At 39.5% G+C, this 17,220-nt stretch overlaps 2 protein-coding genes across 2 annotated transcripts in view; both read right to left on the bottom strand.

Annotated features, from left to right (window-relative positions):
- Positions 1 to 54, bottom strand: part of slc26a6l2 (solute carrier family 26 member 6, like 2) — a 12,045-nt gene extending 11,991 nt beyond the window's left edge. Inside the window, exon 1 of the mRNA XM_068710375.1 lies at positions 5 to 54. Within this exon, the coding sequence (XP_068566476.1) occupies positions 5 to 54 (50 nt within the window). The remainder of the gene's footprint in view (positions 1 to 4) is intronic.
- Positions 55 to 898: 844 nt separating this feature from the next.
- LOC137872248 (deoxynucleoside triphosphate triphosphohydrolase SAMHD1-like) lies at positions 899 to 15,682 on the bottom strand. The gene is made up of 15 exons (XM_068710397.1): positions 13,361 to 15,682; positions 13,130 to 13,149; positions 12,165 to 12,325; positions 11,812 to 11,927; positions 10,715 to 10,785; positions 9,853 to 9,978; positions 9,632 to 9,756; positions 9,401 to 9,509; positions 6,232 to 6,323; positions 5,973 to 6,088; positions 5,491 to 5,612; positions 3,890 to 3,967; positions 2,611 to 2,715; positions 2,355 to 2,486; positions 899 to 1,875 (listed from the first exon to the last, which is right to left on the bottom strand). The coding sequence occupies exons 2-15, from the start codon at positions 13,142 to 13,144 to the stop codon at positions 1,864 to 1,866; spliced, it is 1,380 nt and encodes a 459-aa protein (XP_068566498.1). The 5' UTR covers positions 13,145 to 13,149; positions 13,361 to 15,682; the 3' UTR covers positions 899 to 1,863.
- Positions 15,683 to 17,220: the final 1,538 nt, after the last annotated feature.

Here is a 17,220-nt window from a genome sequence, read left to right as displayed (position 1 = left end):
CAACCAGAGAATGGTCACTGTTGTCTTAATGATGAACTCCTCCGACTCCACCATGTGCTCAAGGCCTTTATAAGTCATACACAACCAACACTCTGGGTTCTTCCTCCTTCAGACTGCATTGCATTCTGTATGACGATTGAACCTTCTCTGCGCAGAGAATAAATACTTTAAAGACAAACTTCTTTTCTCAATGCTTCTTAATTTCAATATCATAGGACTCACTCTGTACTATTAAGTAGTTTTTTTCCACCACACTAGCCTGCTGTGCACTAGTTAGCTAGCTAGCTTGCAAATAACAGAAAATGAGCTGAACAAAGTTGTCACTTATCTGACAGTTTAGTTCACACAGAAGTTAACGGTAACATAAAAATGTCCGCCGCTCTGCCCATCCTGCTCTGTTGGGTTGAATGGGAATGTCTGTTCCACCTCTATTCTATTTCTATGGAGTGAGCATGCACGATACCAAGAAGCTGAAATCAAAGCAGCTAAATGGAATTGAGTCCTTCATTTAATTATTTACACGACTGCAACATGTCAAAATGTGTTCTGTGAAAAAAGGCCTATTCCCCGAACCAAAACCATTGCCATCCTTCCATCCACCAGATGCCCCTCAGACTTTCCCTCCTCCCCCACATCACTTGACCGACCCCGCCTATCGACACACCTGTTCCAACTTCCCCCATCTGCTCTGCAGTTGCCTGGCCTTCCCCGCCTGCATCTCATTCCCTCATCAGCCTCTCGCCACATAAAGCGGCCCAGTTATGTTCGTCACAAAAGCTTTTTCTTTGACAACACAATCCATTGTTGGAATATTTAGCAGAGGCATCGTCACAGCTGAAAAACACGTGTATGATTACATCTGCTGCAGGACGAGTTAAGCTGCACAAGGACACACAAGAAAGAGAAAAATAGTTTTATTTCAGATCAACCCATCACAATAAAATACATTAGAAAGGTTCTAATAACCTTTGGTAGGTTTCCCTTTACAGCCCCATTACATATTATTAATCCAATACATTTTCACATTAAGATCAAAACACAACAATACCCAAAGTTTGTCTTCACCACATGCATACCCATGATTACATTAAAGAAGGCCAGTTGAGCTATATTGTAAGAGTACAGTGAGAAACAGTGATATATATATATATAATGTAATCATAATAGTAATATTAATCATAATTCCTATTTCTTATCGGTAGATTAAATACAAAGTGCTTCTCAAGAGCCAGTTTCAAAAGATAGAATGGTTCAAATCGATGGCACCAATAAAAGAGATATTTAAAAACATTAAAAGATGAAAATCACATCAAACACCAAAAACAACCTTCAAACATCACTCAAAGTCAAAATAATATCTAGTCAGATTAACCCATTAACTCCCACGATTAACATAAAAACCAAACACCTCTAAATATTTAAAATCCCTCAACCAAAAATTAAAAGTTCACTTTGTTGCTGTGACCGTTAGCTGAATGATGACTGATTTGTTAACAGAGTTACACAATGGCCGGCTTTTGGTGGAATTCAGCACTGATTCTGTTTTAAACGAGATGTAATAATCAGCTGCAGATGGAGAAGGGAGTCTTAATAAAGCTGAGTCAAAATGACTAAACCAAAACAAAGGTATGTGTTGAATATTCAACAGTACAGGGCTTGAATATGCAGTAATGATCCTCATTGTTTTTAAAGATTTAGGCTATGCTGTCCTCTTTAACATGCTCACCTTGTTGAGTGTCTTAAGGACAATCAACCATAATGAGTATCAGGGAGGTTTGGCTTTCTTCTTTCAAATGTAATCTTCATTTTACAAAACTGCTTCATTCATTGTTTTGGATATTTTCTCCTGGGTGGTCTCCGGTCTTACTCTGTCTCCTACAGCATGTAGATAAAGAGAAAAGTGCATCAGTATCAAGAACAAGAGCAGTGCAGAGTGAGAGACACAATTTTGACATCACTGAAGCAGAAACTAGACTGAGCTGACGCTGAAATGATTTGTTGATTGACAAAAAATTAACAAATTTACGAATAATTAGTCAAACAATAGTCTTGTGTGAAAGTGAAGGAACATTGGTCGGATAAAACAAGCTATATAAGACCTTGGACTTTAGTTAATTGTTATTTTCCCTCTTCTCTTACATCTATAGACCAAACTATATATTAGTCAACTGAGAAAATAATCATTGAAAAAAATAATCATGAGCAGCAGACCTGGACAACATGAACTGTTGATCCAAGATCAAAGAGCTCTGACAAGATATGATTAATCTCTCCTTCCCTTCTCATGTCACCATCCTTATACCTGCACTTTAAATTTATAATACTATCTTTAACAGCCTAAATATAAATATTACCTGAGGATTTGGCCATTGTTTTTTGCAGTTTTCCATGAACTTGTAGGCTTTCTTCACACTTGCTTCATCAGTCTTCTTATAGTAAACCCTGATCAGCTGCTCAGAGAAGCGTGTCGGGTGAAAATCGGACTTCTGAAAAGAATGAAAGCAGCATACATTAGAGGATAATGACATAATAGAGGAGGCACTATCAAAGAAAGACACAAGATAATGTCACGATAGATTAAGATTTAAACTGTTGTGGTGTAGTTCTGACCTGGTCGTCTGGGAGCTTGTCTGCTACTTCAGGGGTTCTCTTATTGTAGAACCGCATCTTATCGATGGGGTTCTTGTTTTTCATCCCATAGTTAAATTTAATGATCTAAAAGAGACAGAAGACAGACGCATGTTTTTACTTTCTCATGTAAATTATACTAATGAAGGAAGGCAACGTCTCACAAATTAAAATGATAATTCAAGATTTTTAAGAAAAGTGAAGTGTATCAGGAGAAATTACCAGTCTAAACCAATCACATAATAATCACTTAATGTTATAAAGGAATGATAAAAGCTTTATTATTATGTTCTGTTTCATGCTGTAAAATGGAAAACAAGAAAAAGATTAGGAGCAGAAAGGACATTTTTCTGTGGAAAATTGACGAGTTCAAAAGAAAATGTTGTCAGTTGTTATGGTGGGTTTGTAAAGTGATGTCACAGCTCACTGATAAGAGAGAAGACGCAGCTCCGGAGATGAATGGATAGCTAGTAAGCTAGTTAGCTTGTCCATCTCTGGAGCGGTGAGTGAGGCGGTTCAGCTCATTTTCTGTAACCAGTGTAGCATTAAAGCATGGTGGAATTATCAAGCTAGCTAGCTAGCCAGCTGTCTGCTAGTTAGCTAGCTAGCTTGATAATCCAACCATGTTTTAACGAACACAGTTGTCACTCATCTGTTGATAGCAATGTGCTTTTCTGTTTCAAGAGTGTGTGGATGAAGCATCAAGTTGTTAAGTTTTACTCGTTAACTCTGGCTTTCTACGCTTCCTAACGTTTCTACTCCACTGTTCGTTTTAGTCATTAATAGAAAACCTCAAGTTAGCCCACTACAACGATCGCAATAACAACGGTACAGATTAAAAATCTCCGCCTTTCTGACCATCCTGCTACGTCGATTTAAATGTGAATGTTCACTCTACTCTTCTTTTATTTCTATAGTTCTCACCTTGACTGAGTAAACATTGTGGGTGCAGTGACATATGAGCAGACAGATCAGCAAAAAGATGGAATCAATAACATGCTGACGGATGTAGTGATGTATGTAGTTTGTTCGAGCCAATCAGAGAATTTCCCACTATCTTCTATAACCAATCGTGATGTTCCAACAACAGACATATGCAAAGTATACAGATGGAGTGAAATAGAACGTTGCTCAACATCTGGACAATATCTGTGACTGTTGTTGATGTTGGTGATTGTTTTCTCTGCTTGCAAGTGTGGAGAATAAACCCTTAACAGACATCTCTCTCTTGAGTTTTTAATTAATTGGACTAAAAACTCACGTCAACTTCAAAGTCCTCTGCTTTCAGTCCGTCCTTCTGACAGCCGGCCAATTCCTTTACCCAACGACGTTGAAATTCCTTGGGGAGAGAGGAGAAAAGGTGAGTACACATTAAGCAGATGAAATTGAAAACACTGTTTTGTCTCTCTGTCCACACTTTTCTCACCCAAAAATTGAGCCCCAACCTACATAGGTATCAGAAATGTCTGAGTGTATAAGGGTCGTCACAGGGAGCAGGAGGGGACTGAAGGGAGGTTTAATGCGCTGGCACTCAACAGAGTGAGCAGCTGTGTCTGCAGCCCGTTCACAAGCAGGAGCTGTGTGGCAGTTAAGTTGAGAGGACAATCCACCTCTCTGTGATCATTTTAATGTTGATATTGATGATACAGCACAGCTGCTGTCATTAACCAGTGTTTATGTTAAAATATATGTGTATAAAATAATGATTCTTCAGCCAGGATGTCTGACCCACACCTTGCCAGATATCAGCTGTGATGTAGAGTTTGGTTGTTTGCCAACTGAGAGTATTAGATGAATTATTTTTCTTTTTTACTGATTTCTGGTGTCATGTTTTCCCATTCAGTAATCATGGCCTTAGGGAGGGAGGGAGAAAAAGTTAGAGATGGAGAAATTTTTGATCAAATTAAAGTTAAATGTAAAAATGCAACTTTGTCTCTGGGTTTTCACTCTCTGTCCACAACAAAACAGCAATCATCACAGAACACCAGAGGCCTGTTACATAAAACTCTTGTAGATTCACAACTAAAACTGAGTGGACACACAAAGACAGAAATGTCTACTGTTATCTATTAATAAATGCAGGAACGCTCCTATACATTCGTTTGCATATCAATATGTGATTAGACCTGTCAAAGAGAAGAGCGGCAAAGAAAGTGCAATTTCAAAGATTGCGTCACATCAGCAAGGTTCTCCAACGGTGCCAGAGCAGCTGTCATTACACTAATTCATCACATATTTCTGTAAACCATCATCACGGGAAAATCACAATCAATATTAAACGTTAGAAGGATGATCAATGATTCATAGCGCTCTGTTTACTCTACAAAGTGCTCGACAATTCAGGATCAAATTAAACAATCCTGAACAGGGAGATGATGGCTCAAATGTAAATCAAAAAGTGAGGTTTCTATGACAATGTCTGAGGAATGCTCGGGTTTACATCCATGTCTGTCCAAAATGTCATCACTTCATCCTTTTATCACACATTGGTATGTAATTGTCATAATTAGCATATGAATTATTCTATGATGACAAAAAGACATTTGGTGAGGTCACAATGACCTTTGACCACCAACATCTAATCAGTTCAACGTGATTCTACAACATCTAGTGGATTTGTGCACCAAATCTGAAGAAATTCCCTCCAGGCGTTGCTTAGATATCGTGTTCATGAGAATAGACCGGACCATCCACGGCTGCTGCCGGCGTGGAGGCATAGAAATAAAATCACCCTTAACCCTCAAGTGAAACTCATTATTTCTCTGGATTTGATGGAAGCCAAAGGTCAAGTGGCCTTGCCCTTAAAATGATAAAACTCCAGGTCTGAATGTGATACAGGCACACAATGACACTAGTTCATACCTCAGTAAGCTTTCTTTCACCCAGACACCTGGGTTGTTTTCGATCGACAATCTTCTTCAGAATGTTCTTCGCCTCAGTCAGCTCCGGTTTGGAAGAGTCGAGTATTTCTTCATAAACATGATCTACAGGTGAGTTAGAAGAAACCAAAGAAAGGGTCACAAGATCATTCATAGTGATACACAAATACATAATTGACATCACAATCTGAGAGGCAAGAAATAAGCAATATCAATGCGATAAAATTACTTTTACTTAACTTCAGCAAGTTGCGTCTACATTGCCCATTTGCCAAACTCAATAATCCAATAATACCAAAGCAACAGTAACAGGGTATGGCAAGTTTAGGATCTCTCTCCGTGCTGAAGCGATGTGCATCAGGCTTTAAGAAGAACGTCTACAGTCTAACTATGGCACAGATGGCGGTTCGTCTGCCCACTCCTCCCTGTGTCTTCATGTTGAAGCACACAGCGGTTTCTACAGACCTGTCAGCTTGGTGTAGGCCTCCATGTCATCGATGGCCTCGGAGAGAGTGAACATCTTCCCTCCAGAGCCTTGGATCTGGATGTGCTCGTCTGCTTTCACAAAGGCCTCTGTGATCCTGAATAATCACATCATCACTATTTACAACATTTTGCTGCATAACATACAAGAGAGGGAATTATGAAGCAAATGAAGTGATCTACAGTAGAAAAAGGTAAATGTTGTAATTAGAGTACCAATGGGGGAAAGGTAGCTACTCACAAAGACTCTATGATGTTGCTCACACTGTGCTGGTAGGCTTTTCTGTGGAGGGTGTATCTTAAGTGAAACAATTCGTACAGATTGTTCACCTCCTGTGGAGAGCATCACTTACAGTTTAGTCACAACTGATAACAATTGTTAGTGGTTTAAAATCTGATCAAGAAAAGCAGGATCCACATGGAAGTAATTATGGGTCAATATTTTGAGCTTGTGAAATGTTTCAGTAAATACACACTAATTTAAGTTTGTGAACGTGTTACTATGTTTTGCATCTGTAGAAATAATTTGTACGTGTGATGTTTCTGAGTCATATATTAGAGGAATTTCAGAGAAAGTCCATTGATTTCTTATAATGGACACCTCGAAGGACATTATCCCAATGACACCATGGTCACTTCTGGGCTTCTCACTGGTTTAAACATCACATCACATCTCCCCATCCTGGCTTCTCTCTACTGGCTCCCTGTTTGTCGAGCTGTATGTTGTATGTGTAATGTAACGATGTGTTCACACCAAACGCAAAGCAAATTTTTGCGTTGCGTTACTTACGGGAGTTTACTCGCGGGATCATTTGTGTTTATTCACGTCATTTGCACGAGACACACCGGAGAGGAGGAGTGGCTTATCTTTATAGAAACCATTATCAACTAAGCCATTTATTTACGCCATCAACCATGAAAGAACCAAAACATTTTTCTGCTTGGTTCATGTTGTGGAAGTCTCAGATATCCAGGAAACTAAACACCATCTCGTCTGAGTTCAGAACATCATCCGGAGGAGAATTCACTGTTTCTAGCAAGCCACAGGTCGGCTGTATGAACCCAAAATAAACAGATTTTCTGTGATTGAACTGCAATAAACGGACACAAAGAGATGCCGAAATAACTACATAATGATGCCAATTTGTAAAAAGTCAGAATTCATGTTTTGTTAGTTTTCTCTGCAAGACGACGAGCAAACAACTTTTAAAATACTTGTTTTCTGAATGGAGCTCGGATCGATCGGTGCTATGCTAAGCTAACATTGTAGCAGCTCCATCAAATAACGTCATCTCGGCGTAAATACGGCAGCGTTGTTTTCATTGTTTGTACCACATGGTTTACACACATTTATTCACATAGTTTGGTCCGGTCTCTACTAATACGAGCAGTGGTGTTTCTACAGTAGGGGCACGTGGGGTACTGCCCCACCAGATCCAGATGGCGCTGTTGTGCAGAAAGTTCAATACATCTGTGCTTTGTGGCAAAATATATTTTATTGTATTTAATATGCAAAGTAGCGTGAATGTGTGTGTGAATAAACTTGACTCACAAGCATTACAGTCCTGTTGTGGAGTAATTTGATTGGTGTGTGTTTCTGTCTGTATGCTTGCTCTGTGAAACGCTGCTCTCTCTGTCCCTCTCTGCTCTGTGGGTTTAAGAGTGTTACCATGGAAACACCAATGAGCGTGAACCACACAGGCCAAAGTTTACATTGGGAGATGGGGCACTTTCAGATGCGCCCCGTGAAATCTGCCTAGCGACTCGACTCGAATATTGCGCAAACCGCGAAAAAAGTACCTCGTGACCAAGAAAACAACAACATAGAGTCAGATCGTTATCAGACAGATCAATGCCGGTAACGTTACTGCTAGTTAGATATTACTAGATTTGGAGTATTTTGGAAGTGTTTTAATTCAGCCTACAATGAATAATGTAGACGATTTGTTGAGGGTGAATTTCGTACATTGTCGTTGGAAGAGAAATTAGAAATGAAACGTTTGGGGCCACACAGACCAGACGACTTGATCCTGCTGCAGCCTGGTGAGAAAGCGACTGGAACTTTCCAGACGGAATGGTTTGAGAGAAAGACATGGCTAACTGCTAGCACATCAACAGCAGCACTGTTCTGTTTCCCACGCCTTCTTTGGACATGCATGTTTTGTTGCTGTTATTGGTTTCAGTTGTGCCTTTCGCTTCATTTTGTATGACACACGTGAGCCACAAGCTTAATAAATTATGCAAGTTATTTGAGCCGTGTGTCTGTCTAATCTTTTTACTTTGTTGCAATCATTTTACTTTAATGCTGTATTATAGGCAACATCTTTGTGTCGCGCTGAAGCATGTGAAATGTATTTGAAATAGGATTTCTGCTCCCTGCTGGCACTCAAAATGCAGCCCACAGCATATCTTACTGGTCTATATAGGCCTACTGCTTATAATAATCAGCTACCTCTATTTTTGTGAAGGTGACATGACGTCATACAAAATTGCCCCACCAGAAATTTCAGGCTAAAATCGCCACTGAATATGAGGTGTCGTAGAGCTCTGGGTGAACACAGACGGCTACAGTCAGTGATGACAGGAGGTCATCTCAACGCTGATTGGCTTTTGCGACAAACAAATTTCTCGTCAAATTTCAATTCATGTTGCGTCATTCGCAATTTCATGGTGAAAAAAATGTTTTACTGACAATTGTTGTCGGCCTAGACTAAGAGATCTATTAATACGATCTGGAAGAGTCACATTGATGCTTTCTAGTCACTTCTCTTATAAAGTGTTGAATCGAGAGGAACGCTCGTAACGTTGGCAGCTAACAGCTGTTGTTCAGAGAGTATGGAGCGGAACACGTTGTGGTGTGTTCAAGCTCCATTCAGTAAAAATTTAAATTTAATTAAAGTAAATGATATCGTGATGTGTTCAAATGTAATGTAGTAACATGTAGTTTTGGTGAGAAACTTGAAAAAAAAAATAGTTTTACAACAATATAAAATAGATATTAAAGAGTGAATTATGACCCGTTTACCTTCCTATCACTTGCTCTAAACAGCTTATAATACATCATTTAAACTACTCATGACTAAATGTTTTTTATCAATAAAAAGATAATTGTTTATTTCCAAATCATTTGAATTGTGTTTTTATGCAAATAACCAGGAACTGACTTAAACAAAGTGAAGGGAAAAGTTAACTATTCATATTTTAGTTAATTAGCTACAGGCTTATTAGAAATATTCTGGTTAATAATAATGAAAACCATAAAAAAACATTCATATTTTCTCTGATAATTGGGATATTAAAATATCATATTGTGACATCGTAGTAACGTCACTCATCGGGCAATCCTTATTGTTGGACCCTGAAATAGTTTTAAAAACTGATTGAAAAAGAAGAAATTGCAAAGTCAGCACCTTGTCTCTTGTGCAGATTTGCTTCTGCCCGTCCACCTCACACACTCTAGCAAACTTTATGAAGCGGTGATGGTCAAAGTTGTTAATGATGCCCAGGTGGTGGGCGTCCCTGAGAAGAGACAGAGTGAGGAAATATGAAATGAGAATGGGTTTCTTACATTGAGATAATACATTGTAGTTCATCGCTCTGCATTGTGAATTGTTCTACAGTCGTCGTTCAACAAGCCCCACCTGGCAAGGTAGTCAAACTTGTCCACATCAATGCCGTTTCTTTTGTTGGCCACGACTTCATAGAGGAAGAGCTTGTCTGGACGGCCTTCAGGTAGAGTGTCTCCAGGTAGACGGTCTTCAGGTGACTGAGGAGATGAGAGACAACAGTGGCATTAGAATGGCTGCTGTAGCCCTGATGATGATAACTGACTAATACTACACAATTCACTCAGACACAGTACCCATCCTTTAATCATCTCTCTGATGAACGTCAGGTCAATGGGCCGCAGCTTCATCTCCTCGTCCTCCTCCTCCAGGAGATGATGTTCCACAATGTAGTTAAACATTTCTATAGAGGCGTCCTCATGCTGCAAGATACACAGATTTGTTAACATATAGTTGTCATGGCAGAAATTCCTGTATTGCAAGGTTTTCTGCATTTTCATTGCATCACAGTTTGTTGCACTTATTGTTTTCGTTTGTTTCTGCTCTGTACTTTGGCTCTGAGTTATGCTCTGCTTCATGCTCTTAGATGCTTGTTTGGAAAAAGAGATGTACTTCTGACTTCTGGTGACTAGTAGTTCTTTTGAATACCTATGTTGAATACACTTCTTGTAAGTCGCTTTGGATAAAAGCGTCTGCTAAATGACTGTAATGTAATGTTTGTAAATGATATTGCTGACATTTATTAAAGCAATACAAATGTATGCGTCATGTAAACAAAGCACCTATCAGCTGTGAGCTCCAGATCACACGGGAGACTAAACCACTTTAAAGATTGCAGAGTTGTACTATGTGCTATCTTCCTCCTATGTTTGTACTTTTTAAACAGAACACATATACTGTGATATTTACTGCAAATGACAATATAGCAAACAGAAAGTAAACCTTTCAGGCGATTTCCCTCCAGGCCTCCATTTAATAAACAGACAGCTTTTTATTTCATAACTTGAACTTTTTGTTCTTGAAGTCACAGACAATTAAGAAATACCAACACTGAACCATCGACAACAGAGACCCAGAATCCCACTCCTCTCCTGAGTGAGCTCGACTCCTTCGGCTCAACGATGCTGTGACTTCAACGCTTATTTTGTGGTTTCTTACCTCCCAATCATTCTTTTCTGGACGTGCTTTGTGGATGAACGTTCCAAACATATGGGAAAAAGGCCCATGTCCTAGATATGGATAAAAAAAATAATAACAACAAATAATTGGCACAAATAATTTGCAAAAAACAGGTTTACCCCCCCATCAAACTGGTGTTGGGTTATTCATTTTAAAAATGTGTGTACTGGTAGTTGGGGAGGTGCCAGTTCATCTCCTGGGCAGTGTGTGTGTGTGTGTGTGTGTGTGTGTGTGTGTGTGTGTGTGTGTGTGTGTGTGTGTGTGTGTGTGTGTGTGTGTGTGAATAACATTGAAGAGAAAACAATTATTTCCCCTCAAGGATTAATAAAGTAATTCTTCTTTTTTTGTAATCTGCTCCCATTAGCTGTTAATATTGTTTGTTATTAATGCAAATCCAACATTTGGCATCAATACTCTCATTAAAGCAACAACATAGCGGTAGTCATGCCATACTGGCACCTCTGCTGTGAGTCTTCCAGAAATATTTGACTCAAAGTGACTATGACGAATAAGATCTCAGATATGTACTGCTCCCTGTCTGAAAATGTGCGTCCTCACTGTAGAGTTCAGTGATTATCACACTTGCTGAAAAATGAAAGCATGTTAAGCGAGATGATCTGCAGGAAGTGTTCAGTCAGGAACACTCTCGTCATAGATTTTCGCTGGTGGCTCCGCTCTTAAAATGCTTCCTGGATTTAGTCAAAACTCTACAAAGCCAAAACAGGGAGCACCATGCAAACCTCACCGGCTATACAGGAATGAGCCCGAAGTAAACTTTGAATACATGTCAACCATTTGCAATGCAAAGTGAACTGTGAACTAAAGAAGTGTGGAGGAGACAAAGCTTTGCCAGCAGTATGTTCTGTAACAGCATCGGTGTAGAAAGGATCAGTGAGGAGGGAGTCATGTTTAAATGAACCTCTTGAGGTGGGAGTGGGCTGTGATTGGTTAAGAGAAACAGATTGTGAAATGGTTCACATGAAAGTGTACATGTGAATGTATTTGTATTGTCGGCCTTCATTGGGGACCGGCCTTCATGCATTAGATGTAATAGTGAGAAGGTGTGTCTCACTCACCCAGGTCATGGCAAAGACCAGCAATCTGCACACAAAGGACGTCTCTGTCATCGATGTTGAGTTCCGGCTGCCTCGTTCTCAGAGCTGTTACAAGCTCTCCTGCCAAGTGTGCCACCCTTTATCCCCACATACAACACACAACACACAACAATAAACTCATTACACAATTACCACACAAGTATCCTGCTGCAAAGCTGAAGGTATGAACCTTTGTTATGTCTAGCCCAAGGTATGCTGTGTGCTTACTTTGGTTTTATTGATTGTATTATGTCCTTCACTGCAAACCAGTCTTTGCTCAATTAGGAGTGTGATTCCCTTCAGACATAAACCTATCTGATGAAAAGCAGACTTACCCAATCGAGTGTTCAAAGCGGTTGTGTGATGCTCCAGGGTAAACAAAGTAGACTCCTCCGAGCTGCTTGATGTAGCGCAGTCTCTGGAATTGAGGTGTGTCTATGATTTTGACGAGTAGAGGGTGTAACTCCACCGTGCCGTGGATGGGATCATTAAACACCTGAACATAGAGAACCAAAACCCAGTCCAATTATCATCCAGAAGAGTACCAGTAAAACCAGACCCAGTTATATCTGAGAGCTCTGAAAGCATCAGCAGAATATTTGTTTTTCGTCAGCTGACAGCGGCATTACATAATTACATCCCTGTTTAATTTTTCTTTCTTTTTTTTGTCATATTTCGTTGTTTTTTTTCTCATTTGTTTGACAAAGTGGTCCTTGGAATTATTGTGATTATCAGAAGTGGGTCTTAAGTTACAAAAGGCTGAGAAGCCCTGAGCAAGAGGATGAGATGTGGGTGGGAGATATTACGTTAAAAAAAAAGATTTTTTTTTTTTTTGCAGTGACGGTATTATATGATGGTATTACAAGATCAAAAGAGATTCTTCACTCGAAACATTATTCTACCAATTGTCACGTGACACGGGTGGCGGTGATGAAACCGGTATACCTCCACGCCTAGGATAAGAATATGAAAATGTTCTTGCACGAGGCCCAATGAGCCCAAACATGAAGCTTCAAAGGAATGACTTAAAAGCACGGCCATGGGATCGTTGAGCACCTGGTACGACAAAATACAACAAATATTGGACAAATATTTTTTTGCTGGAGAGTGTCAAAGGATTCAACAATCACAGTAAACTTACATAATCTTGACTTTAGGTTTATTCACTGACTGACATCTTACACACTCCTTCACTGTTTGTTCTACAAGCTCTTCAGCTTTGCTCTGTTTGGTTTCCCTCATCTCTCCAGCACTGAACATGTAGTGTAATGTACAGATAAACACATGATATATTTATTACCTTGCTTGTCGTCATGGTCTCTATAGAAAATGGGGAAAAAACAAAAATACAGAAGAAGATATTAGGGAACGAGCTGGAGAGAGAAAGGAGAGTTGTAAAACCTCAAAGAAATCCAGTGAGGTGGATGTTGTTGAACCAAATTAGAGATTTTAGTTTTGTACACACTTCCTTCTTTTCTGGATCGTTATCATTTTTAAATATTGCAATCTTGTTTCACAAAGGAGCACTCACCCTGTGCCAGTCTCTGTCGACGATGTCTTCTTCAGCGTTTTGAAGCTTTCAGAGGTTATATATGCATCTAACCAAAGTTTTGATAGTCGCACAAATAATGTTATACAAGTATGTTTAAACAGCTGATGACAGCAGACCTGCAGTAAACACACCCAGGACTTGAACAACACCCGGCTTTTATATCTCCATCACACCTATCAGATAGGTCACTGCCCTCATACCAAACATATCTTTGAGATCATTAGACATGGAAAACATTTTACAAAGACAATTAACCAAACAGGAACAGGTTGATAAATACAACTTCCCCACAAAGCAGCAGAACAGGTAGCCTTACATGTAAATGTATGGACATTGATGGTGGTGCCAGTAGAAAACCACACCCAATGCGTAATCAGTGAACAAGTTGTTTTTTTGATGCATGCTGTACACCTGACAATCAGATCAACACAGGCCTTTATTTGACAATACGTGGATAGTTTAACTTTCATTGCACAGCTGGTAGAACCAAGGAGAACAAAAACTGGACACATCTAGTGTGGTGAAGTGAGACCTCTGCTCGCAGGAGGCCGCGGACCTCTCGCTCTTTCGTTGTTGTTTGAGCAACGAAGTCACGCTAAGAAAAATCAGCTGGATCCAGCTTACAATGAAAAAGTATTTATAATTCACAAATGCTGTTGTTGACGCTCCCTGTGATTAGTGAACAGGTGCTTCTTCATTTCATTCTGCAATCTCCCTCTAATTGACCTTTGTTGTTTTTTGCTGAAGACTGACAATGGATTCAACAATAGACAGTAATACATGATCTTGACTTTGTGGTTGTGTAGGTTCATTCCCTGACCCTGGCATCTTACACTACTTTGCTTTTTAATCAGCAGCACAGTTTTTAAATCGCTAATTTAACAATCTCAGAATCATGATTTAGTTTAAAAACACTCAGTTTTATATGGGAACCACAGCGAAAGTGTTAAGTCATCACTTTTGTAAAAAGTCATTATAAACACTGACAGTGTTTTAACTGTTACAGCGTAAATTACGAACAATGGACGACTAGAACACGTCAACAAGTCGGTGTTCAAAGTTCACTCATGGAATAACTGCATAATACCTCCACCAGTGTTCAGGTAGGGACGTCACCATATGACATTATTATTTATATCACTCTTATTTTGTATCTGAACTTGGACTAAACTGAGACTGGTTCATATAGAGGATCAGGACTAAACTGAGACTGGTTCAGAACCAGTTAAAGGTTCCTCACAGTAACTTTAACTTGTAATGTCATCCAACCTGTATGTGCTACCATGTGACTTGGTGTGTTCAAAGAGTTTTCATAACATAACCAAGAGCAACCTGTTCCATTGTCTCCTAATGGGTGTGGTCTGAAGTACTTTCCATCACATAAAACCACAGCAGTCTATTCAGTACTCTGGTCTATTAACTACCATTTCATGTGAAATGATGTAAAGACTAGCAGTTCATTGGAAGATAATGTTGAAACAATTTTCCAGGACATTTTCATCTGTTTTCTGTCATGAATTCCCCTTCATATTAGTTTGTTTTCATGCTGCCTGCCTGTTTAATTAACTCTCCCGTCAAACTATACTTGTGTTTCGTGTCCGACTCGTGCCTTTGAGTTCACGTACCTGTAATCCTAAAAGTTTTCCAAGACTGGAAAATTGGTAAACTGTTTTCCAGGACGAGTAGAAACCCTGCAAAACAAGAATGTTCCCTCGGATTCTCAACGAGATAACTGTAACGGTCCTCATTGGTCAATTTGGTGCAAAACGACTCACATGGATCATTTATGCTAAGCGCTGTTTCAGCTGACGCTTTGTCAGTAACACACATCCTGCAGTAGCAGTTTGCACTGGAAGACTCCGCGTGGAATTGAGTTCAGACCCAAATTGTCACCCATTACTTGGTAACACAGTAGTTGTTCAGTAAATTATACTTTCATCCCATTTTGCTCTCGCACTCACGTCTTCTACAAACAAAGTCAGCATTGGTCTGTGCCATTTTTTGTCATGTTGGGAATGAAACAAAGAAATGAGATGGATATCCATCAGGGATCAATTTAAACGTGGTGGTAACATATAAACATCCAAGATTAGGAATGCCTTGTTTTGACCCGAGTGGATTTGAGGTTTCAAAGTCATCATGATCAACAATTTTGAACACAATGTACTCCGTCCATACTAGCACGCCTGAAAACGGATATTACGTGACTATTCAAGTACAATGGGCATGCAGGTGGGTCCCAGTGTAAACAGGAAGTAGATTGGTTGCTTAGTGAAAAAAAACTACGACAGAGTAATAAAGTAGTCTTCAATAATGAAAGGTCGTGTTTGATACTTAAGATCTTCCTCTAAAATCTTCCTCTATGAACTCAAACAGACACATTTCAGGTTAAAATCAACACTTACACATAAAAGTTTACGAGATTATGGGTCAATACATATCGTCAACACACGTCTCTCACTCGTTTCCTCGGGTTCGTTGTTGCCTGTTTTCTCAGTCGTAGCTTTGCCGGGTGACTGAAGTCTCTGTCGTACTGGAGAGCATTTACTGCTTTTGTTCCTTTACAGTTTCTGCGTGGACTTCACAAACGTTGTGCAGAACGAAACAAGCAATAATAAGGAAAGGCAAGTCCTCCGTTTTGTGTCCATCGCCCTCCTCAAAGCCTCAAAGCAGGACTTCAGGGCTTATAACGCCGCTGGACACGCCGCTCGCTAATCTCTCCAATAACAGCTGCTTCCTCCACAAAAAATGCCGTATCACTGTCCGGCCCATGACTGATGGACAGAATTGTAAACTCCTTTCACTCTGTTTCCATCTTCGGTCTGACATTGCCTTTACTCCTACAGATTGAGGTATTGAGGTATTGAGGTATTGAGGTATTGAGGTAGGGCGTTTGATTTTTCGCTAACCAATCACCAGAGGCCAACGTATCCGCCTGAATCTAACGTCATTACAGCGTGTTAAAAGAGAAAGTTAAAACATAACTATCCTACCATGCCAGGCAATATTGAGAAGACAATAACAATTCAAATCTATTATTCAGCAGCTCAAACGCCAAAGAGAGGCCATTGAGGGAAGGATTCAGAGACGTTGCGGTAATTCTCCCATAAAGCCGTCTGTTCTGGGAGGATTTCTGTAAATGTCTTTGATCACTTGTCATGGTTAAAGATTCAAAATGTGTTGTAGACAAATTTATGCTTTGTTCAGATTTTGTGAACAGGCCTTTAACACGGGTCTTTGACTTTATCTTATTATTTTATAATTCTAAATGTTATCCATTTGCTCTGTTATCGTCATCGATTGTGGTTATTTGCATAAAAATGCCACATTTAAATGACTAGATAATAAGTGATTGTGTTTCTATGTAAATACTTGCTTTGATTAAAAACATAAATCTTGGAATTTGTAGTTTTAATCATGTTTTATAAGCTGCTTCGATCTTGTGTTAGGAAGTTAAACAAGTCATAGTTTTCTCTTCAATAGACGTTTGAACACATCATAATAATGTTAGAATTCAAATTTGTTCAACACTATTCATTCAGTAGACCTTGAACACCTCACAGCTGTTAGCTTCCAGATAAGGAGAACTCTCAGGTTGACGAGAGGCTTCAACCGACGTCATTCGCTCCGCTGCCTGTGGCTCCGCCCTCCTTGTGCCAGCCAATAGGAAGTGACCTGCGTCAAGTTCTCTTTAAACAAGCAAGTAAAATACCGGAAGTAAGTGTTTTTACTTGTGAAATAAAATCATTAAATATGTCAAACTATTCAATAGAGTCGAGGTTAGTGTTTAATGGAGCTCAGCATCAACTTTTGTTTTATTTTCTGTTGTTCAGGGTTCA

Source organism: Cebidichthys violaceus, unplaced genomic scaffold (genome assembly GCF_023349555.1).
Source record: "Cebidichthys violaceus isolate CVI_PGR_0920_01 unplaced genomic scaffold, fCebVio1.0.p SCAF_151, whole genome shotgun sequence".
Lineage (NCBI taxonomy): Eukaryota > Metazoa > Chordata > Actinopteri > Perciformes > Stichaeidae > Cebidichthys > Cebidichthys violaceus.
Note: the sequence above shows the minus strand (reverse complement) of the source record. Positions and strands in the feature narration are given on the sequence as shown.

What these genes read in the sequence shown, in the direction of transcription:
- LOC137872248 (XM_068710397.1), bottom strand. An exon ending in AGCAACATCATAGAGTCTTT is followed by an intron (nt 6,089 to 6,231) that starts GTGAGTAGCTAC and finishes GTGATTATTCAG; the next exon opens with GATCACAGAGGCCTTTGTGA. An exon ending in CAGAGGACTTTGAAGTTGAC is followed by an intron (nt 2,716 to 3,889) that starts GTGAGTTTTTAG and finishes TGTCTCTTTTAG; the next exon opens with ATCATTAAATTTAACTATGG.